The following is a 25,916-nucleotide window of genomic DNA, read 5'->3' as shown; positions in this document are numbered from 1 at the left end:
TTTTTTTAAGCGCTTGTTTATTTAATGCGATTAAATTAGATCTAATATGTTTGTTTTATTTAAAATCCGACATTAATGTTTTCGGAAAGCGCACAGGTAAAGTTAATCTTAATCTTTTATTGAGAATTATTTCAGTAAAACATAAAATAATATTTACAGCCGCTCCGTAACATTATATTAGTAAAGGAAGCTACCGTAGAATATGTTTCAATATAATTTAATTGAGATAATAGATATCATATTCCAAAGCATTAGGGATAACGCTTTCAGATGTAACAGGTCAATTGAAAAGTCCCCGGCCTGACATATAGATGGCACTAGTAGAATTAAATCCATATGTTTTTTAGTTAGCCGTAACCGTCAACTGATGCGTGTATAAATTTGACAGCTGTCGGATCACTAGTTTGTGAATTATAGCATTTTGAGTGAAGCGAAATTTGTTATTGTGAACAAAATGGATAAAAAGGAATTTCGCGTGTTGATAAAATATTGCTTTTTGAAAAGAAAAAATTGAAGCAAAAACTTGGCTTGATGCCGAGTTTCGGGACACTGCCCCAGGAAAATCAACCATCAAGGATTGGCATGCTAAGTTTAGACGTGGTGAAATGAGCACTAAAGACGGTGAACGCCCAAAAGAGGTTGTTACCGACGAAAACATTTAAAAAATCCAGAAAATTATTTTGAGTAACCGTAAACTGAAATTAAATAAAATAGCAGACACTGATATCAACTGAACGTGTACATCATATCATTCACGAATATTTAGGTATAAGAAAGCTCTGTGCAAAGTGGGTGCCGCGCGAGCTCGCGTTAGACCAAAAACAACGACGAGTTGATGATTCGGAGCAGCGTTTGAAGATGATCAAGCGTAATAAGCGACTGTTTCCTGTTCTCACATATCAAAAGAATGCTCGCTGGGAAGAAATTTTTGTCGAATGAAGAGGTGATCGCCAAAACTGAGGCCTATTTTGAAGCAAAGGACAAATCGTACATCAAATATATTATTGAAAAGTAGGAGGGTCGCTATAATCAGTCTATCACCCTTGAAGGGACTTGTGTTGCATAAAAAAAAAACTAATTTTGCAAAAAGTGTCATTTACTATGGTAGGCCGGGGATTTTTCAATTGACCTGTTATTAATAAGAGAATCGATTTGAGGACTTAAATAGTGAGTTAAAAATCGATCTAGAATTAGTAAGTTGATTCGGCAAATCCATCCAAAAGATGCTTTTAAAGAAATATCTTCGTCATTTCTTTAAAAAATTATCCAATTGTTTATGATTCTGTAAAGCACAACTTACGTCTACACCATTTACAGTTCGTTTGTACCAGTGATATAATGAATATTTATATTCATATTCTTATATTTCTTGACATTCACATTTGCAGAACTTATGCGAATATCTATGATAAATCCGGTAATTTTTTTAGCAACTTGAAGTAAGTGAAACAAAAAAATATTATTTCTTTTTTATAAATCCTATATTCTTTTTATGCCAACTTGGTCTTGCAATTATATTGATTATTGCGTGCATGCATGTATTCCGTTCATTTTTTACTTTTCAATATTGTCCATATACACTCTATACAGTACCACTAAAAATTCGTTCACTCCTAACAGTTGTTAAAGATGTAACAAATATTGCCCTCTTTCAGATCAAAGGATAAACAGAATGTCATGTTCACTTATGTCCATCAATAAAGTGTCCCTCGAAGAGGCACGTTTATTTTATACACAATTTTAAAATTAATATTTACATTCTCTTCTGCGAATATTAGCCTTAAGTGTTAACATGATATTCGAAAATTCACCAATGTAATAAACATATCCGAATTATAATATCATTTCATTTCATTAGTCAATGATAATATGATGATTTAACACAAAATCTAAAAAGGTTCTTACACATTTTTCCATTTGTTTGTAATATAGTAACTTAGGAAAAGATACATTAAAAAGTTTGGAAATTTATAAAATATCTCTACTAGTTTTTTTACAAATTACTTATTTTTTATTGATGGTTTCGCCATATTGAATTTTATTCTTGATTGAGTAATATATAATGTGTAATGTTTTTTCTCATTGGTTAAGTAAATACGAATGCTACACAGTCCGTAGATATTTTTAATTTATATTTGTTATGTCTTTTTCTATAGACAAGAGTGAAAAATCCCACAATGATCAGTCATCTAAGCCACGTCAGTAATCAGGATGGCTATGACCGGTATAGCTTCTAATTTAATTACTTTCTGGTTGTATCATCAAATATCCAAATATCAAATATCTATCATATATCTCTTATATCCATAAAATAGAGACTTTAAAGTACATTATAATCTCTAAAAACCCATTAAACAGTCGATCTCTTTTTAAGAATCACCATTCAAACGCTGCATGTATTATTAACAACATTTTCATAGTTTCTATCGAGTTTAAAAATATGTGCGCCCTGAAATGTTTATTATGCCTATCAGTTATACAGTTCTGGAATTTTTTCTCGAATATCATTGATAATTAACATATGAATGAACATTTTGATGTATACACTGTCGGCATATTTGCGTGTTTTCATTACGTTATTATTTTCCCAAAATGTTATTTTAGATTTGTCCGTAACTGTACTTTAAGCGATAATCTCGCAAAATCACATTTTCATTTAATGGAATGTGACAAATTACAATATGTATAGCGACCTTTCGAAAAATATAGCTAATATAATTGTAATTACAATTATCACACTTCTCAGTAGATCTTGTTTAGTGTCTTGTGGACATATCCTTCAAATGGTAGAATAAAAAATTATTAACAATAAACAATAAATTTCACATACTTGGATATAAGCATATCATATCAGCTATCCTTGACATATTTTAGCAGGAATACTTGATATATAAACTAAATAAAATAGTTCCAAAGCAAAATGCAGTGGTATTAAAATCTTGCATCTTCAACATACTTCAGAATTATATTCTGAATTGAAAGAAATAAATGCAGGTGTGCCTCAGGATATCTGCTCTATACCAGTGATATTCCCAAAACGGAGAGAATTACGATGTATAGTATAGTAACAAACTAAGAAACTAGGACTGAGCATCGAGATCTAGGAATCACTACAATGAAAAGATGTTGCTCTCGAAGGGAGCAAAAGGAAAATGTTTGCCCGTAAGCTCTAAGGTTCTGTTATGCAGCTTAGATATATTGTTCGCAGACTGAAGAGGATCTAAGCCTGGGAATTTGTTTAATAGTGAACAAAACTATGGCTCATCGTTGTAATATAGTGTATTGGAATTAATACTTGCGTATCATAAATTAATAGTTTGTCAAGATCAGTTTTTATATGAAATTAAATTTAAAAACAACTTGGATATCAAAATCGTGGAAATAGAGGGAAGTAGTATATATATTTGATAAGTGGACTTGAGTTCTACCAGATGTGTCTGTAATTATTTTTCGGTTTTGCGTATATATAATGCGGCATAATATCAGGGGCATTTGCTGCATTTCAACAGAAGAAAAAAGCCGGTGAAAATCACTGATAAAGACAGTCGGTGGTGTTGATTTCAGCGTTCAAGGCATAGAATTTCTTAGCAGTCCAAAAACGTTTGAAGATGCAAAATTTCAGGATTTATTGTATGATGACCCAACAGGAATTTTAAAAAAAAGACAGAAATGTTAAATGTGAACTGAATCGCAGTATGTAAATAAATACAAACAATGGGAAAGATCCAAAAGATGGGAAGATAATTGCCGCATGAAATGAATGACAGGCAATTAGATTATCGAATTATCGTCAGTGAAATACTATTTCAAAGGTATGAAAGGAAGTTATTCCTGCATCGAACAGTAACAGGCGATGAAAAATTAGTGTATCTCATTATTACCACCTTGTTATCTTATCACGTTATATCACGTTATATCGTTAATTTTTAATTTTTACCCTGGTTCTGCCAATGAATGATAAATTCTTCAATTGCAGTTAATTATTGTCATAAAATATAATAAATTAAACTAATGGTAATAAATAGCATTTAACACTAAAACAGATTTAACTTAATATAAATTACGAAATGGATATTATTTTTGGCAGTTTTCCAAATATTACATAACTGAATGTATAAATATTCCGATCTTAAATGGGCGTGTTTGAAACAAAACGGCAACTCTTGGTCATCAGGATCACACATAGGGAAAACACATATACTATTAGCCAGTGTATATTTTACAATAAATAACAAACTGGTTTTTATACTGTTTTAATTGTTTAATTAAATTTATAAATATGTTATGTTAAATCTTTAAATATCCATAGCAATTTATGTTTTGTTATGATTTTTAATTACTTTTAAAATATTGTATAAAAATGAAATTTGCATTTGAATAAAAATAAATAGTTATTAATAACATTTCTTGTTGGGGAAATTACTACTGAAACTTAACAATGGGATTATAAAAAACACCGTATTGGAATGGGTCTTGAAGACGGTTTAAGTTGATGGATAAAATCGATTTTCTAAGAAGCATTTGTTTTGCTAAATTATATTAGATTATTGAATATTCTGTTATTGTTATAACTGGGATTCAGATCGATTTCGTATTATCTTAACCCAGATCTATCTCGATCGATTTTGTAGGTTGTGCGCTACGTCTTCCACCCAAAAGGTCAGTTTCGTTTCGCTAAAGAAGCCATAGATTGGTTTTGATTAGACAGATCATTGCAATTTGGGTCTTTGAGTGCAGGTTATCAAAAAACTTCATTTCTAATTCGATCAATTGCTCTAGTTAGATCCCTTTGAAATTTACAATAAATCAGTTGTCAACAGATTGACAGTATTTGTTAAATTAATTCTCAAGTTATATGGATCTATAGTGCGAACTATATCATACAAAATGCTGGAAGCCTCCACACCTCCATCATCGAATTTAGCACACAATATCAGCAAACATCCGATCGGTTTTTGTAGCATCATACTACACGCCATAACTGTTGGAAAGCAGTAAAAAGGCAACATCTCCTTGGCAAACTCCGATTAGGATATCAAATATATCCATTATAAAATGCCTGAAGAGGTTTAATACGTTTTAAGGTAATATGTTCAGCTGCCAAAGCTATCCAGATTAAGGGCCAGTATATACAGTCGAGAGCAGACCGAAAATCATTAATAACGACAATTGCATGCTTTCCATATCTAATATATTCGTCCATAAATTGGCAGAATGTGAAAATCTTATGGACGTAACCGCAGTTGAGTCTAATTCCCATCTGCTATTCTCGGCTTGTCTCGTCGCAAACTCTTTGAACTATCAATTGTATGATCTTCATTAATACCTTCCTGTTAATTGATAGGAGACCTCGATATTTTTTAGAATGTTTACTATTAAATTTATATGAGTAACACGTGAAGCCGTTGAAACAATGTTTTCCCACGGGCCTTGATCTTTTCTGTCATCACTTGATCGGTATTGCTACACTTGTCATTAGTCAATTATTGGCTCGTTATCAGGAAATGAAGTTTCTGTAATGCCCATTGCTTGCGGAGCTGGTAAATCCCATGTTGGGTTATAATTGTAGAGGTCATGAAGTCTATGAGAGACTCTCTCTATCGTTTCAAGGCTCCATTTGCTGTTTGAAAGTTGTCGTTCATAAATTTAGTCCTACCGGCATCAATGGCATCATTGATTTATTATCATTAATCAGCAGCGCCGACTACGGATTGATGATGATGATCAAATTGGGTTACGGAAAAAGTAATTTCGGTTTTTCCATGTTTTTATGGCGAATATATTAATTTTATGCTAAAAAGCATAGCATAATGAAATTAACATTTCACTGAATAGACGAATCTCGCTACTTTTATGTATTTTGATTAATTGTTAATAAAAATATGCGACTTTAAACTATCGGTTGAAAAAAATCGAAATTATTTTCACCCACTTTATATTATGCCTGGTTGTTAATTAATTCGTCATCAATAGAACTAAAAATTCAAGAACATTATAATATTTTATAATTTATAGATTACGTTACATTTAATTTGGAAATTTCAAACACCGTTTAATGTTTCCCATAATCAATACCAACGGAAAAAACATACGAGTCTAAACTGAAAAAATATCAATAGATTATGTGGTGTCTGTGTCGTCATCACTGAATGAAACTTGGTCTACCATAACGTGCTTCAACAAGAAGCGCAGAAATACTGTGGAACCAACTCTTCTTATGAAAAAATTAGTTTAGAAGTAAAACTAATAAATTAATAAATTCATGAAAATGCATCAATGAACTGGATGCAAATTAATGGGAAAAAAGAAAGAAAAAACAATTATGTATAAAGTGCTAGGGCGTTATCTAGATCACACTGCTCTAATAGATCGCTAAATTCAGTGGGTTAAACTAAGAATTGTTTCAGCATTCTGCAATCAATTCTACTTTACTCAATAAACTAGCTAGTTGCTAGACACTGCCTATCTTTTAGATCTTGTCACACCTCCATAATTATTTCATAGAAAAAGATTTTCACCGAATGATATCTACTATAAAAAGTATATGTGATATAGAATTTCATGATTCCTGGAAATAAACGAACTGATATTATACTATACGTAAATATAGTAAAGGGAATAAAATAAAATCACATTTACATTTATAGATCCTTAATTCATTTTAGATTCCATGTATTCATATTTCATTTCTCATAAATTATTAAATAAACTAATATAACTTTATTTGAACGAAAATCTAACAATACGTGATAATTAACGATAAACGTAACACAGTTGTAAAATGTTTTTATCTATATTAGACTGATCACGAGAGACCAGACCACCAGGAGCTTCATGACACATATTCGATGTTCACATACATATTTTACATACAGCCTCTGCAATTAAAAAACCTCTTTACATCAGACGTTATTATGCTATCATGAACCTGGTAGTATATATTATTTTACTGAGAATGAGCTCAAGCGATAATTTATATGATTTTTGTACAATTATTTTCTGAACATTCCGGTATTTGAATTATTATTAATTCGCGTTAATTGGCTTTGCATAACATATTAACTCGACAGCTATAATTAAACCACACGGATTATAATTTCAAACATAACATAGATTAGTAAAGTACTGTTGGATATTGCTTTTGATGTCGAAGTTTATATGTTTAACTATATGTTAACCAGCACGATGTCAATAATTTAAATATTATTATACCGATAGGATTAAACTGTTATAATTTGTGCGTGAAAGTGGATACTATAGTAAAATAATTTCTTTTTCACACCAACATCGTTACGCAACTGCGGATTTATAATTTCTACCTGTTTAATTTGTAATTGGAAGGTGGAGATTAAACGAAAATAGTAAAATCCAACAATCCACAGATAGAATTTTATTTTTAATTCATATAATTAATATGTGCTTTAAAATGTTATATTTTGAAATTAATATTTTATAGCTTCTTACAGTAGATGATGTAGGTTAGTCAAAATTTCGTTTTTCCCTCCAACTATTGCATTTTAATATATTTCGTTAAAGTGTAAATAGCAATAATGCATATTTTATCAAATATGTTATCTGTCAGTTAATGGTTATTGCTAGTTTTAAGGAATGACAAATATGGAAATAAATTGAATTGTTTAGTAGTTGAAATTAACAAGTATTAAGGGGAGTTTTTGGTTTGTGACGTAATACTTAGATGATCGAAGAAGGATTTATAAAGGAAACAAAAAAATTGCTACCGAGTATCAAAGATGCTTCCAACTGTGACTAGTCCTGCAAGGTGTACCACTAGCTCCAGCACTGTTCAACATTTATGTGGCTAATCTCCCACTTCACGAACATTCAAACACAACATTTTATGCAGATGACACAGCTTTCTTCACCACCGGTTACAGTCCCGACCCTATCCTACAAGTCCAACTCAACCAGGCAATTGCGTGGTACAAATTCTACCGGTTGCAGATTAACTCCAGCAAGGCTCAGGCTATTCTGTCTCACCGTAAGAAGTAGTTCCGTACTTATGGCCTCCGAATCAAAAATATCCCCTAGTCCTATCCCCTGGCTCGAGAACTCCCCAGACCGCGGGTTCCAACGGTCAACTTAAATATATCACGCTATTTGCAAAGGCAATAGCGTGTATTCCCTACTATTCCCACTCTTCTGCAGAAAAAGCTCCCTTTCCCCCAGAAAGCGACTCTATATAAGATGCTAGTCCGTCCATTCTGCCTCTACAAGCACAGGTGTAGTACAGGTATGTCTCTGAGAGACAACTTACACTACTCCAAGGGTCTCAGTCTGAAAAAGTCCGCGCGTTACTCAACACCCCCATTGTTTATGAGGAAAAGCTTCACGAACATGCTCAGTGTAGGTTGATCAAATCCCTACCTATCCACAAACCTCGGTAGTTAATCCAATTACCCGAAGCGATATCAGCAAACGACAATTTGATCCTATCTGGTCAATCTGATAAATTTAAAAAAAAAAACAAATTGCGACTAGTTCTAATAATTTCAAACGGTTTTTTCAATTTTGTAAGAAAAAATATTACATTTAATTTAAAAAACGCTAACTATTCATTTCAATGTCTAAGAGCAAATAGTAAAAAACTGCAATAATAAATGATTATACGATTTAAAATGTTAAAATAATATCAAACTCAAAAACATACCACAGACATTGATCAATTCAACAAAATACTGAAAATAGCAACTATTAAAACTTTTAAGATTTTCATTGGTTGGCTACTTTCACTGCCCCCTATTGGTCTCTTTTTGCAAACATATTAAAACTAGATATTCACTATTTAGAAAGTTTTCCTTAATGGTTCTTAAAATCTAGATCTAAGATTTCTCAAACGTAATAAAGAGTTTAAGGAATATATTCCCGCTGGTGCACTCCACATAAGTTTTTCACATCTTTTTCGTCTCTTTTGGGTAGGTCCACTATTATCTAGCGGTTGTAGCATTGCTACGTCTCTATGTTGACACAATCCCACTTGGTGTTGGTTCTAGTTACCATAGGACCTTAACAAAGCTTCAAACAATTTGGTTATGACAAGTTTGGATCACATTGACATTAAATTTCTTTGCGTAAATCCCTAGTTACATACCGTGGGTCTGCAGAGACAAAATTTGTTTAAATAATAATCACCCCTTGTTTTCAGCATCATACACAGATCTATATCTGCTTATTTCTTGTTAACATACCCTTGCCACTTAACCTTGGTATCCACTATCATGGCCAAGTATTTTGCTATGTAACATTTTTTTATGTAAAATACACACGTGTAGACGTCATAAAAAATAAGTAAGGTGCTAAGAAAGGAAGCTATATTTAATTCAATCCTTTTCTGTAACCAAAATGAAATTAGTTATATAATATTTTCCATACTAACTATATTTAACAATGTATAACTTGTGCGCTATTTTGTGAACCCAAAAAGTATTTGGTAGAGAAATTATTCCAAAAAGCAGAAGGGATATAGTTATTAAGTATTTTTATAAAAAAAAGACAGTTCGCTGAACGTTTTAAACTATGGAAGCAGAATATTATTGTATTGATTGAACATATTGCTGTAAAAGTCAGTTACTTTGAAGATATCTAAAATAATAATTGTAGAAACTTCAAAATTTCTATTATAATCTAAACAATTAAAGTTTAGTTTTCATATGTTAAATTTTCTCTAAGTTGAATAAATATGTTTTTCATATTAACAAAATATTAATGTATTAAACTAGATTTGCTTAATGCTGAAATATAATTCTAATATTGTTCAAGTACAATTAATGAGAGCTTTTAAATTTTCACTTGTTAAATATTTCTAATGTATAAATTCATTATACACATCTAAATATGTATAATCTATGCAAATGTGAAATCATGCAAACTCGTTAAAATCCATTTTAGCCAGCTTAGTCATAAGAAGACATAATAATTCAATGTCCTCGAAGACGAATTTGTATCTTTTGCCATCAATTTAGTAATATCACAATCACTACTAAGTGAAATTTAATAAAATATCTTTGTTCAAACATTTACTTATATCTCAAGCATATGTGATGACTTTTTTATTATGAAATTACAGGTTCCAATAGTTTTTAGAGTTGACATGTATGCAGATGCGTAAACATCAGAGTTAAATATTGCAAAAGCCTGTGTAAGCCATGCCAAATATAATCAAATATCTGAATTGGTAAGCTTAACCACAATTTACAACGTTAATGTAAATATTATGAGTGTTTAAAAAGTACAACTTCTGCGGCGTTCTCAGTTGTACAAAATTTTCACTAAAACCTATACAACTATATCGATGCAGTAGTGACTATATCTATATGGGCTCAGCTGGCATTCGTAACTTTAATTAATTAGTGTTACTTATGAATATATACCTGAAATGAATCCATATTTTACCATTCTCCAATGATAATTATTTATTGTTATTATTTCAAAGCAAGCTCTTCAGAAAACTTTAAATAAATTTTGAACAAACCATACTAGAATGATGGACACCAATACCAAGGGTAGCCGTGCGGGTTAAAAGTTTATCTCGTCGACAATAACATACTAAGACCGAATCTCGCTGGGGCGTTTCAAAAGATCGTTTAAAAAAATTGTAATGTTCGTAAAAATTAAGTGAGTGTCTTGAAAGTCGCTAAATAACACAACAGTGTTGAGAGCGACTAAAAATAATAATAAAAAATGGACACTACTATTGTTTAAAAATAAAACTAATTACGTTGCATGAAATATTTCAAACTATTTTTAAAATTATTATAATTGAAATAAACAATTATTTGCAATTATATTGATTATTACAATTATTATTGATTCATTATAATTAATTAGCATTGTTGTAATTGTTTTAAATAAACAAAGGTATATACATAATAATATTATTATTAGTATAATAAGGTTAAGGTACATACAGGATTGTATTGTTGTATTGAGGTACGGATTACTTAAATATTAGATACTAACTGATATATAGATTTACTGTGTTGATATTGAAGTTGTATGTTTAGAAGAAAGATTTCACTATTGAATAGTGTTTTCCTGAGGTTTATGTATAACTGTTAGAATTTAGACAATTTTACTGCCTTCTTCTATTGCTACTTATCTTCTTTTTCTTCAAAACTAAATAAATCAGTGTTATCCAAGAGTTGTATTAGATCGATATTGACATGAGAGTGGAGTTTTTTCTCAGGTCTATTTGCAATTCTTTTGATTTTCCGAATTGACATTTAACATCTGAAGGTCTCGGTGTAAGTAATCAGTCCTTTGGTATTTGAGTACTTTTGCAATACTTATCAGGACTTTGTTCTAGAGAGTTTGTATTGTATTTTTTGCGAAACATCCACAAAATTATACTGCTTCTATAATAGCAATTTATTAGCTACAACGTGGGGCAAAAGTCTCGCTACCATTTTGACTGTCTATAACTATGCTCAAAGAAAAGATAAGCAAGTATGGTTTTTATAAAAAGATTATTTGGTCTTTACGTTTTTTTTTCGTTATGATTGAGAAATTATATAGACCGTGATTCGATATGCAACTTTCGTCTTTTTTATGGCAATTTTCATGACATCCTGCAACATCTGAAGCTTAATTTCTTCAATTTCGTGACGAATATTGTCTTTAATATATTGAATCATTTGGGGCTTATTTACATAAACTTTAAATTTGAAAAAAAACCCATTAGAAAAAATCTGGTGCCGTTAGATCCGGAGATCTGGCTGGCCATGTTAAATCGCTACTTCACGAAATTAGTCTTCGTGGAAAAATGTCATCCAATAATTGAATTGTTGAACGAGCTGTGTGTGCTGTGTGCAAGATGGGTCTGGCTGAAACCACATGTCCTACACTCCTTGCTCTTCCATTTCAGGCACAAGAAAATTTCAAATCATATCTTGATACTGTTTAGCAGTAACAGTAGACTAAATCATAAACTAATGTTATAGTTAATTTTATGGCAATATGTAATAATTTTACGAAAGTTAGTATATAAAATTTAATTGCACGACGAAAATGGTTTATTTTTCTGCAAATCAACAGGATTGTAGACAAGTTTACAGTTCGTAATACTATTAAAAAAATATATGATCTATATTGTAGAATAAAATTCCATTACAAGGCTCATATATTGTTAACACGATGTAACATTAAATCAATCGGGGAAAAATAAGCTGTCGTGTGTAAAATTTTCTCTAGTAGTAAAATACAGAAACAATTTTTGTTGTAATCTAACGTTAAACTATAGCATAGTCGTATCGAAGCCATAAGTAAATGTCATAGAATTATTTTTACTGTAATAACGAGCAATACGAGAATATCTTAGAGATATATATCAGAGAGAATTCGCATCACAGAACGGTATAAAACTGTAACAAATAACATGGCGTTTCTTTTATTACATGCTGATGTTATTTGTTCTTATAAATATGTTCTGAATAAACTAATTACCGATTGAAATATTTTTGAAACATTAAGTCTTACTTGTAAACTGTTTTCCGTCAAAAATTATACTAAAGTATCTGAAAATAGACTAAAGACACTTGGTGACAAGTCGGATTAATTCCGGAGCGTCTACTGAAAAGTTCCAATTAATCTAAGCTACTTCTGACATAAATCGCTTTGTAGTCTTTTATGTTTTATTAGCGTATGGAAAGGATTATTGCGGTTTCGCAAATATAGTGAAACTCACGTGAATATTTTTATAATGAAGTTCTATTTCGATTTATATCTCGTGCAAACAAAACAATTTGCATTTTATTACCTTGTGCTTTTGTAATATCAAAATTTAAAACCGTTGTTTCATTCTTAACTATAAAATAAACCATTCTCACTCCATATTTTGTTTTTTGGTTTTTTTCTGTTTCTGTTAGCCTACAGGTGATTTCTTGTAAGAACAATATATATATATATATATATATATATATATATATATATATATATATATATATATATATATATATATACCCGGAATTAATTCTGATAATGTTTTCACTAGAACGGACATTTATTGAGAACTGGTACATGTTAGGTTTGATCCAAATCTATTCCATAATTGCCTACAACCCATTCCCATCATTTTTAAGACTTATATAATATATAGCGTGATGGAGGCCTTATTTTTAGACAAAAAAGACGTATGTTTGGGTCCGCGTGTCTAACTGAGAGATATGCAAATGATGATGAAAAGGTTTACATTATATGAAATTTCTATATTAATATATGATTGTGGCGACAGTGTAGTCGCAATTTGTCTTATTTTAAAATAAAATAGTTCTCAAATAAATTTTTTATTATTCTGTTAGAATTCTGTCCAATGTCAACAATCTGTCCAATGGGCAATAAGTATTGATATTTATGTTATACAATGGCATGTAGAAGATGTATTTAATAAGTGATCTTCTGTACAAACTTATAAAGTAGCATTATACTTAATTTAATTACCATTTTGTGTCATTCTAAAAAGTATTTTATATATATAATAATAAGGTCGGATGGTAGTAAACGTTTTAACCGACGCTCTAACTGATATCGCGCACATTTAATTGTTTGACGAGTGTATTCGGGTGCCCTGACACTCTTTCAGAGTACTTTATGCTGACACTTTTTTTGACACTCGGATTACACTCATTATGGTCTTCGGGGAGATATCGCGCTGAATTAGTTTGTTACTAGCACAATATGGGGCGTTAACAATGGCACACAGCACTTTATTTTAGAATATCTGAAGGATGACTAGGTTTTATTTGCTAATAGTACCCCACATTTAAATACCATACCTCCAAATAGGCCTAAGAATTATTGACTTATACAGCAATATCTTATTATCCAAAGATTATTTGGATTTACGCTGTATAAATCAATACATCTAGTTCAGTTTAAGCTCAAGTTGTTTACGGTTTACCAGTACAGGTTTTTTCTAATTTAAGCATCGATCCAGATGCATTCCCAGAAAATAATGGACCAGAAACACTCCACTACGGGACACAAATAAAATAAGTTATTTATTTATTTATTTTATTTACACGTCACATAAGTGACACAGTCGATAGAATTCCGGGGACATATTAAGTCTATTTTCTTTTCAGTTCATTCAATTAACCCAATTTAATTTACATAGAAAAAGAGAATGCAGGTTGACGCTAGATTGACAATCGTTCTATAGTTTTTGAGGCATTTATTAACATACTTCCGAGGTATTTGAGCAAAACAATCACAGTACAAGCTTTAGGGTCACTATAGAAGCAGATGGAGATGTTCAAAATCCACTCAGCAACAATCTATTAGAATTAGAAAGCTTTCCTGTTTTGTAAAACACCCCTAGTTAGTGGATACAAGCATAGCAGATCAGGATATAAGGATGCGAAATGCAGATTGAAGTAGCTGTGATGTAAGAGAGTTAACAGGAATTTGGTTGCAACTCAGTTGTTCAACAGTGGACTGTTAGACTTAACTTAGAAACTGTTGTTAACTTAGAAAACCATTGCATACCGGCTATACCATGGAAATTTGGGAACAAACAATGTAAACTAACAAGTTCGTGTTTTTGGTCGTTATTTTATAAGTGAGGTTCCTGATGTTTGTACAACGTAACTGATACGGTGCTGGTTGTTCGGGAAAAAAACGATGTGCTTATGTTTAACTATCTGATGTAGATGTGACGAGTGAAGTGTTTAGATCATAAGTATCTAGTCATAATATATTGAGTACACTCATTCGCTTCAAGAAGCCCCAATATATTTCCGTTAAAATGGAATACCTTTCAAGTCAAATAAAAGTTGTTTTTTGCTTTTAAACCCCACACGTTATATAAATTACATACGAATCCATTTTCGCAATTCTTGGTGTGTATCAGAACTAGCAATAAATAGAAGGCTGGTGATTGTACTGTGGATGTTATATTTCTCATTGCAATAGTTGTCTTAGACACATCTGGTAACATATTATTCGTTTCGTTTTCAAATCGTTGAATTTATCACTTCTGTGAGAACGTTTCATTAAATTTTAGTAGTTTGTATAGTAGTATAAAGAAAACACATACAGCACACAATAGTGTTGATCAGTACTAACACAAATCAAATTTTAGATACTAATTCTGTTACAGCATTCTGTCTCTTCTTAATATATACATTTTATATTTTTACAAACCGCATTTGGCAATATATCCGATATCATCTATAACGTGCATTGGCTATTTTATCGGAATGACTATAGAACATAATTTTTCCATTAGCCGCACCAAAATTAGTACCTAACAAATATACATATTTTTGTTGGCAATCAAAGAAACATTGGTAGTGAACTTCCTTTTGGAAATAATCCTTTCCCAATAATGTAAATTATTTTGAACATTTTGTTCATTATATCCTAGGTTGGTCACGAATGGTTCATTTGATTCTTAAACTATCCAAACTATATCCATGAGATGGGCTATGATGGAGCAGTGTCATCATAAACTTCCAACTCTATGTAAATGGTGATACGTACTATTAAAATAGTACCGCATTAGGAAGGAAAATATGGTAGTATTTCAAAGGACCTGAATGCTTAACTGCATAACCAATCTATTAAATCGAGCCCCTAACAAAATTATTTACCCCAGAATTCATCTAACGTTAAAGAAGTATAATATATATAGACAACAATAATGGCAATTTTATTGAAATTAAAATGTACACCTTAGAATTTATCTCTTCGTAAATAATAAAGCAATAATTTTTTATATATTTTCCTTTTTATATATAGTCCATATATACTGAACCTACTGTTTAACATGGGCTCCGATCCACGGTCCTCAGCGTTAAGCCTATCGTTAAGGCGTTAAGCGACCAACTTAGAAACCATCCCAGACGACAACCAGTCTTACCCAGCCTGGTTACTGGCGTGACTGGGATCATTTTCCTTATCGAATTTTGCAGTCTTGTAATAACAATCACAAACATAAATTTACGACCATGCTCCAGTGGGATTCGAACCCGCGACTATCGCAACACCAGGTGGACCGTCGTGTCGCCTTTACCACTGCGCCAACCAAGCCGGTTAATAAATTATTATAATTATTTAAACGCAATAATACCTCAAATACTTAATTAGAATAAAAATTATATACCAGCATAACGAAATTCTTTGTGTCAACGAACCTATTTACTCATCTAATTCTATACTTAAAACTAGAATCAATCAACTAGGAAGTGTTTCTTGACTTGACTTGAAAGAAACAAGGCATATGGATTTTTTCATAGATAAAACACAGTTGTAAAAATAATAATTTAAGTTATTTAAATATAGTGACGTCTTTTAATTACCATATTTTTCCTGATAGATAAAACAGTATTTTCTTGAAATGAACATGTGTAGTTCATCAAGAGTCATTAATGTCGTAAGCAAAATAGCACGTGAATATAATTTAGCAATCGTAATATTCAGGAAGTGATTATTGATACGATAAAATATGTTTTTAAATTATTTTCTATACATATTGTATGCTGTGTTAAAAATAGAACAGAAGAAGGTATACATTATTTTATGCATGCCTAGATTTTTGTCGTATTTATTCATTGACCCAAATTTAGAGTTATCTTATTTGGAATATTAAATATACAAATTGTATTTTTGCTCATATTGCAACGGAATTTGCAAACGCTTGATGATCTTCATATATTTTTAAAAATAATTATTATTATTATTAAAATTATCTCTTGGATCTTGAAGCTTTCCCTCCAATCTCCTAGACATCATTCCTTATTAACAATTCGTTCTATTTTGCTCCACATTTGGCTGCACCTAAAATGCCCCTATCCATTCATTATCAAATGACAAAAGTGGTGAAAAAGCTTTAGATAAAATGTTTATCTTTAATGTTAACAATAGCGTAGTTTCAACAAGAAAAATGACCGCAAAAAAGTTTTCCCAGGGGTCCACCCTCATTCAATTCCTTCACAATTTTTATATGGGGGTTTATTGCTATTAAATTATATTAAAGTATACCAGCATCTTAAAGTAGATTATTAGATTCGAAATAGATGTATACTAGCTATATGTTGTGTAATCCTGCATGTAGAGGGTCATCTTTAGAACATTACACTAACCGTAAAAATCTAAATTAATCTTATTAATTACCCTACACATCGCACAATTTATGATAAATCTGCCATATATAAAAAACTGAATGGACTTTTTCCCGATTTTTCTTTCACCCGAAGCTTAACTGATATAAGTTGGATTAGTTTCTAACTAATACAAAATGTATAATCATTTTTCGTATCGAAGTAATCTAAAATAAAATAAACAAATGTAGTGTTTTGTATAGAGAAATTGATATTTTTGATTATTTAGCCAGATTCAATTATGTATTTCTTGCTATAAACCGGAATATTTTCAATCATTTTAACTTAATTTCTAATATTTTTTTTATTATGGAAAAATACATCAAATAAAATAGGTACATGTCGCAATGATTAGTATTAAACACTTTTCTTACTATCTTTTCACAATATAATTAAAGGTGATTATATTACAGTTAAATTAGTATTCAGTATTTTTAATAAAAATGCTCTTAAATTTATCATGTACTGTCCAATGTTCTTTGATGTACATTTTTGAAACTTGAGATATTTTAGACTTATAAATTTACCCTTGAGTATGTTAAAGGTCTATGCACAAAAAATTTGAATAGTAATAATTTAGCTAAGAAATTTAAATATAATAAACATAGTAGAGTATAATATAGCAAATATATATTTCAATAAATCGTATGGATATTGAAAGAGAATGTATATCTGAAATTCGTTTTAAACTGAAAACATATACCACTAGCTATCTAATAAAAAATATAAGATAATTAAAATATTCATGTAATCTGTCCATATAGTATACAGCAATGGTATACAGTAGTTCAATTTTCTATTACTTTTTAATGATTTACCACATAGATCCTATTGAATTAGATGGATAGTTTGGAATGTATTGATTTTAATGGTATAGGTTTATTTCAACTTATTGAAATAAATCGACAACTACAATTTCTAGAAAGAAACATCAAATGTTTCATAATTGTACTATCCTAATGTCCAATGCAGGTCACATATAAATATAACAAGATCCCCAAATAATTAACGCAAATTGTCTTTTGTGGCGTCCGCTGAATGACAAATTGCGCCGTCTTTCTAGAACTATTATGAGTGTATTATCCAAAAAATTCCATCCTGGCTCTAACATACACTGCTCGCTATTGAAGGACTCACCATGGTCATTGTCGAAACAATACGAAAAAAAAAGAGATTTATGTGAAATAAAGGTTTGACCAATTTGTTTCACCGTCATAAGATAATTAATACTATAATACTATATGACGATACAGACAACAATTTAAAAATAAACCAACCGATTTGAATTAGCTTCGACAATTAAGAAGCTTGTCGTTTAACCGTAGTATTTTGGAAAATACAATAAATCATTCCATTATTGTCATTCAATACTTTGCTCTTTACATATCAATGTCGTAAAAGAAAAATAACAATTCGATTTCACATAGGATTCATTGTCCTTATTTACGACCTTGTGACTCATAACAATTTCTGATTATCAATAAATCAAAACCAAAATACGTGATTGTTCGATTTGCAGCAACAGCAGAACTTTTAACTGAATTATTTTAAGCAATACAATGTGAAAACTTACAAGGGAAACGCAAAGGATACAGAACTAAAACTAATTTCATTGATGCAATAAATACAATTTAAAACTGCAAACAAGCCGATACAATAATTTAAAGAGCGATAATATTTACCCTGAAACGACAGACATATATATTTTACGCTTAACTGTAACAGGCTATTCCTTATTAACTTACAAAAGATATTGAACGCGAACGATGAGTTTAGTGCTACAAATATTAGTTGCTCTTCGGCTTGTTCTTCAGTAAACTTTTTAATAAACACCGTTTTTTGTTTTACAGAAAAGAAACAAATTTAAGTGGTTACCGTAGCTTTGGAAAGTGTTCTTCATAAAAGGTAAATTATTTATCTCTAAAATAACCATATTATTAATATAATTTTTAAATGTTTAATAGTAGTTTTGTTCACATTTTATTTAATGTTTCATCCTATACAAATTTTTAAAATAATTTAATTTTCGTATCAGAAAAAGAGTAAGAATTTTTTTTAAATAAATAATACATAAAGGTTTGGAAAAAACTAATTTCGATTGTTCCTAATATATGATCATATTAGGAGTCGTATCTATATACAGTACACGTACGGAGTTGTACATCTCTATATACCTATTCAATGAAGTCCTAATATAAAAAAAGTTATTACGCTTTGGAAATTAGGATTCTAATAGGATAACAGGTTAATTGAAAAATCCCCGGGATACCATAAAACACATTTTTTTGGCAAAATTAGTTTCTTTTAATCAACATAATTCCCTTGACACTGATTATAGCGACCCTCCAACTTTTCGATACCATTTTTGTAGTACGATTTGTTCTCGTCGTTGTTTTTGATCAAAAGTGAGCTCGCGCGGCACCCACTTTGCACAGAGCTTCCTCATAACCAAATATTCGTGAATGATATGATATGATGTACACGTTCAGTTGATATCTTAAGAGTGTCTGCTATTTTACTCAATTTCAATTTATGGTCATTCAAAATCATTTTGCGGATTTTTTAAATGTTTTAATCGGTAACAACCGGTTTTTGGTACCCACTGCATTCACCGTCTTCGATGCTCATTTCACCACGTCTAAATTTACCAATCCTTCATGGTTGATTTTCCTGGGGCAGTGTCCGAAAACTCGGCATCAAGCCAAATTTTTACTTCAACTGTTTATTTTCGCTTCAAAAAACAATATTTTAGCAAAACTAAAAAACATATGGATTTAATTCTAGTAGCGCCATCTATGTGTCAGGCCAAGGACATTTCAATTGACTTGTTATTTTCGTCATATTTTACTGTTTCACTTCCGAAAAAATAAATGCAACTTAAGTTAATCAAAAATTATATAATGAGTAAATAAACCAAGTGTTATTGGTATTCGTGTTAAAAGCTAGCTCATTTTCATTCCAGAAATTTGGATGTTAAAGATGTATGGATATGTTCTTCAAAATTACGAGGTAAATCAAGGTTCGTCTTGCACCATCGCTACAGAATTAAACGTCGACCATCATCAAAAAACGACCTAGGATCGTTATCGAAGCTCTTCCGAGCTTCGAAAACGGTAGCAATATGGAGGAGGCAGTTCTAAGTGTTTTAGGGACTGAAAACAAATTATTCATCATGAGGTGTTAGAGCCCATCCCAACCATTAATTCAGCTCTCTTCTGTTAAAAAATTAAGCACTTGAAACAGGCCATTAAAAACAGCTAGGATTGATCAACAAGAAAAGTTTTGACTTCCATCACTGCTAAGCTACTGACTCAACAAATATTGAGAGGTATTGACTGGCTCGTTATTATACAGACAGCAGCTATAGCCGTAGCCCAGATCTTTTCCCATACGACTACAGTTTATTACAAAATTTTAATGGTGTAAATCTAAAATCTTCAAAAGATTACCTGGTTCAGTTTATTTCGCCCAGATATTTCAGTAGTTCCGTGACACTGACAGAACTATGGTTTTAAATATTACATTATTAATGTTAAATATTTTTAGTAGGCAATACGGGGTGGAGAAAAAGTCCTGCTACCATTTTGTTCTAGCCATTGTGCTGTATAGACGTCCAAATTTTATTACGGATAAATATACGCCACAAGAACGAGCAGATGTAGTTACAATATTTAATTAAAATAAGCGTTCCACTTAGCGGAAATTGCGTCAATGGTAGAAAGACTTTTGCCCCACGTTGTATATATATAAATAAATTCAAAACTTTGAAAAATTTGAAAAAAAAAACTGAATTAACTTTTTCCCCAATCCATTGTATTATATTATTCATATCGATATTTAACTGTTTACCTCATTATTATTTTCTTCCGATTCATATTCACGTTAATTTGATACTTTTTTATTTTACTATAATTAAAGGAACATTAATATATTCAAATAATAGTATTCATTATATAAAAAAAAGATATTATATAAGAAAATTGTAAAATATAAAAGGTAAAATGATGTTTAAAAGTTATCATATTTAAAAGTTAACATATTGAATTGAAATTAGATGAAATAGTTGTATTGAACTAATTGATTTGTCAATTTCAAATGAAAAAATGTGTTATTATTTGAAAGCTGATATTTCACATTTTTACCAATATATTTCAGCAATATCTCTCATGAAAATAAATTCAAGCACTTAATATTCAAGAGAAACAGTTATTTAAATATAATTTTTTTCAATTTCAAATCTTTCAAAGCTTCCTAGAATATAAACCAACATTCATAATTTTTTATATTATAAAATAATGCCAAATATTTCTCTTGTTTCAGATGATGATCAGATATCTCCTAATACTGATATTTTTACTTGTTGGGTTCGAAGAACATACGTGTAGGAGAAGCCGCAAAGGAAAACCACCAAAAACACCTTATAAATACGAAGTGCATCAGTCATCGTGGATACCCAGTGATATTCAGATCACAGCATTCCTACGAAAAGATGAACCAAAAACGTAAATATAATTTATGTATGATTTATATGAGTTTGAACTCTAAACTTTCATAACACCCAAAGTATATAACCTTGATAAACAATTAATAAACCTCAGCTTATTGGGAGGATAATTTCTCAGTTAAAAAATGTATAAATATCTAATTATAATAAATTTTTGTGTTGTTTACTCTGAATATATATATATATATATATATATATATATATATATATATATATATAATCGTTCTAACTTGGTGATCAGGCTATACTAGATAAGGAATCAATTCAAAGCAAATGAAAATTATTTATTACTTATATCTCAATATGTACATAATATCATTAAAGCTGATAGTTTCAGCATTTCAACGATATTATTGGCCATTCATAATCTTTCTACAAATGTTTGTGCATCTCATCATGCATGTTTGATGAACTTTTAACTGTTTATATATCTGCATGTAATTGTCGTTTTAATTTTGCTACATAGTGGTATGGATCTCTATCTATATATACATGTAAATATAATATACATATTTATTTGCTAAATTCAATACAAATACATAATATAATAACTAACAATAAATAGGCCTTCGTTTTCACCAATATGACTATTATTTTATAAATATTATATCAATTTATTTATCAAATCTAACTTTAAGGACTGCGTTATTTAATGGAAAACCAATATAGTGACACTATCTTCAGCAATAATATTTTACTTAAAATACATAATATAATCAAGAACTGAAAAAGTAACTTATATATAATGTTAAGCTTATAGATACACTGAAGTTATCGATAGATATTTAAAAATCAAAAGGATGAGAACGAAATCAATATAAAAATATCTCAAATATCTAAGCCAGGATAGGCAAAAAGTTCTAAGTGATAAGTGATATTTAGATCCCCGTCACGCCCCATTCTTCAATAACTAATCTAAATGTATCATATAAATATCCAATCTTATAGGCAAATTATCTTAACTTTGATTTTACCAATACCAACGATTACTAACGGCTTGACAGACCTAATATGCATAGTAAGCCTTCTGCCCTCTGGAGGAAAAACATATCAGTACCGTAATCCATCCCAGCAAAGGATGAAGAAGAGTAAACGCTTCTCTTGTAAAATCTTCCAGTTCTTCTGTTTCCGGTATTATGTCGCAAAAGCCTTAATTATCAGATAACTATCGCATACTACAATTGCCAGATTTTTGACCGCTCTTCTACGCATTGCGCAGCTTTCAGCAGCAGGAAAAAACGAAACTTTTGAATTCCGCAACTATCTCCAAATACAACAACCGATCGATTAGAAAAAGCACTCAAAAAGCAGTCGTTCTACCTTTCTCCCATCCATATGGGAAGAACTCATGACAATTATAAATTCACCTCATCTCGAAACCCCATGTCCAAGTTTTTCTACTCCGAGTTATATTTTTTGTTTCTTAATGACCATTTGGGTAATTGAAAACCTAAAAGTGATTATTCATAAGCATCATGCCCGCACCTTTTTCATAACCACCATAGAGAGAACAAAATTACTGATACACACTAAATTACCTACATTAAATTTTCTATTTATTATCATTACATATATCTATATATTATATATTTTATATCATATCATATACTATTAACTACATACAATCAAACACGAAATGAATATCGTCATATATATAAACATTTATATACATACATGTAGATTTAACATACATGTACATTTACACAACATAAATATAATAAACATTAAAATTATTATAAATTTTATTTATATAATTTTGGCTTGAAGAAACTTTATTGATTATATACATTATTAATAATTAATTTTGTTTATTTTTCATCTCTAGCTTGTCCAAAAAAACAGACAATGAAGCCGTACATAATCATATAATGGCGATAAGTAATGTTGCCGTATCATGTAGAATTTTCGTTCACAACGTTTGCCGGTACCTTCCAATTATTATAATTAGTTTTGAATAATTTTGGAAATATTTAGCATGGCCTATCACTACCAACACAAATCGAATTTATGACTGATTCGGTTCCGATGCGTCAGACAGCTTTATGTCTTTTTATCTAGAATAACATGAGAAAGATATATTTGCTACTGGTATAAAAAAACAATTTTACATATTTGCAAACTGCATTTGGCAATATATTGGACGTTACCTATGGCTTACATTAGCTGTGTTACTATTGTTGTTTTACTGAACGTGCAATATACATTATTTATTTAATTTTCCGTTCATAATAATAATTTAATACTTAATCATATTTCAGATAAACAATGCCAAAATTTTATCAAACCTTTCATGGCGAGCAAATTGATTTAAAACTTTTTAATATAGTTTTATGTCCCTCAAATGTCTCTAAACATCTTTTAACTTTTTGTCCGATCTAATTACGTGAAGTCCATTTTTTTCTATCCCGCTAACTGAAAACTATAATAAAAATACTGTTCATACTGTGTTGTATCACGGTTTAATTTCTATTACTTGGAAATTTCTCTACGAACTATTATAGCAGATTCAACTATTGGTTAAATTTATATTAGATAACCGTAATAGATAACAGTAAAGCAATTGAAAATATGTATTGTAATAATTTAGTTAATCAAACTATAATTTCAATGAACTATAACTTTGATGCATTAAAACTATTTATAGAAAATACCATCATGCATACTCATGGATTGTATCTATTATTGTAAGTTATTTACATTTTTGACTCTATTAAATTAAATTCGTTCAGTTTGAATAAATTACTTCAAAAAGCTTTCGTGTAAAAAGTTTCTCATTGTTATCTATCAGAGGGCCTTGCTATTGACGTAATTAGTTAATTAATTAATTAAGAAAATAATGGTGATTGAGTAAATGACGATGTTTATCCATTTTCAAAGTAACCAATAACCCTGTAAGATACTCCTGAAAGACTATAGGGAACGTTTTTCTTCGCTTGATGAACTATTTTTCCTACATACCATTCTAGTACTTTTCTGAAAACAGATATTTCATCGTATACATATTTCATGATCGATTAGCTATATTAGAAATTCATCAAAAAATGAACATGACAGTCCATAAAATGCAGTCTCTTGAGGCAAATATCGAAATGGTTACAGTAGAGTCACTATTAATGAATTGTGAAATTTTCCTTTTAGTGCTTGAATTAACACATTTTTAATGGTTGCTATGGCGTTCAAGTTATTATTTTAAGACTGAACAAATCAAGTATGTTATCATATTATTTAACGTTACTTAAGGTGCTCTTACCTCCACGCCACTGTCACAGTTATAATGGAATAATGAAAAAGCAAAATCATTAAACTAAAAATTAATAATACAATATTTTTTTTAAGTAATAGTTACTACATACAAAATAAATTATAACCTTATAATGGATCAAAGCTCAGTACAGGCATATTTTTTACTGTTCCCTGACATTTTCCAGACATCGATTTCATTAATTTGTTTATTAAATCATGAGAAAATTTGAGAATCGAAAGTTCCAACTATTCCCAAATTTTTGGACTAAGCTCTACAATGACTATGTCAATATGGAACTGGCGTAAATATGGTTGACTGCTTTAGCTCTACATTCTCATTATTGTTCATTATCATGTTGAAAATTTCTAATTAAAGACAAGGATATTAAAGTACTTCAAACCATCATTTTAACTCTTACAGCCGATCAATAATTAGTACTTATATACTCCTAAGAGTTAAAACCTCCGAATTTAGTAGATATAGCATATTGTTCAAAAGTTTCTCACGCTTATACATCGCAGTTTCACTAATAAATATCACTGAGAAAAATACATGCAAGCGTCTAATATATACCATTATTTACTTTTATTAATATACGTAATATATGAAATTTGTCATTATTCATTCAAACTAAATTGAATTGATTTTTACCAGAAAAAAAATATTTTGGTTTAAACGTATTTCGCTATGATTTTAATGTTTATAATATCCAGTTTGAAATTAAGTTATCTGAAATAATAAAGAATACATACATCGTATCCATATATGTCCGCAGTCTGGCTGAGTATACAAGAATTCAAATTGGCGAATGTCGTTTCTTGAACATCCCAATTAAATCAGTCGACAAAATTGTGTTTAAAAACACCGCGCCTGTTGTATGGTGCGTCATTTATTTAGAGGTGATGCAAAATGTGGTTGTTGATTGATAGGGGACAAAACGAAGTTTTCTTTCTTTGAAATCGAGTTAAAAAATGTTTCGCGGACGTGTAAAGCTGCCCGTACATCGATATAGATAAGTTTGAAAAAGAAACAAAACGTCGACCATAGGTTTTTG

At 30.3% G+C, this 25,916-nt stretch overlaps 1 protein-coding gene across 5 annotated transcripts in view; it reads left to right on the top strand.

Moving 5' to 3' along the window:
- Positions 1–25,916, top strand: part of LOC143198776 (protein NDNF) — an 81,505-nt gene that overhangs the window by 21,838 nt on the left and 33,751 nt on the right. For 3 of the 5 annotated variants that reach the window (XM_076408270.1, XM_076408261.1, XM_076408253.1), the window contains exon 2: positions 21,435–21,616. In XM_076408270.1, coding sequence (XP_076264385.1) covers positions 21,435–21,616 — 182 coding nt within the window. Of the gene's footprint in view, positions 1–18,964; positions 19,020–21,434; positions 21,617–25,916 lie in introns of all 5 variants that reach the window. The other 2 variants (XM_076408279.1, XM_076408283.1) reach the window with 1 other exon arrangement.

This window comes from Rhynchophorus ferrugineus, unplaced genomic scaffold, assembly GCF_030347505.1.
Source record: "Rhynchophorus ferrugineus isolate W39M unplaced genomic scaffold, kcgeb_rfMv2 rfM1, whole genome shotgun sequence".
NCBI classification, from domain to species: Eukaryota; Metazoa; Arthropoda; class Insecta; order Coleoptera; family Curculionidae; genus Rhynchophorus; species Rhynchophorus ferrugineus.
Note: the sequence above shows the minus strand (reverse complement) of the source record. Positions and strands in the feature narration are given on the sequence as shown.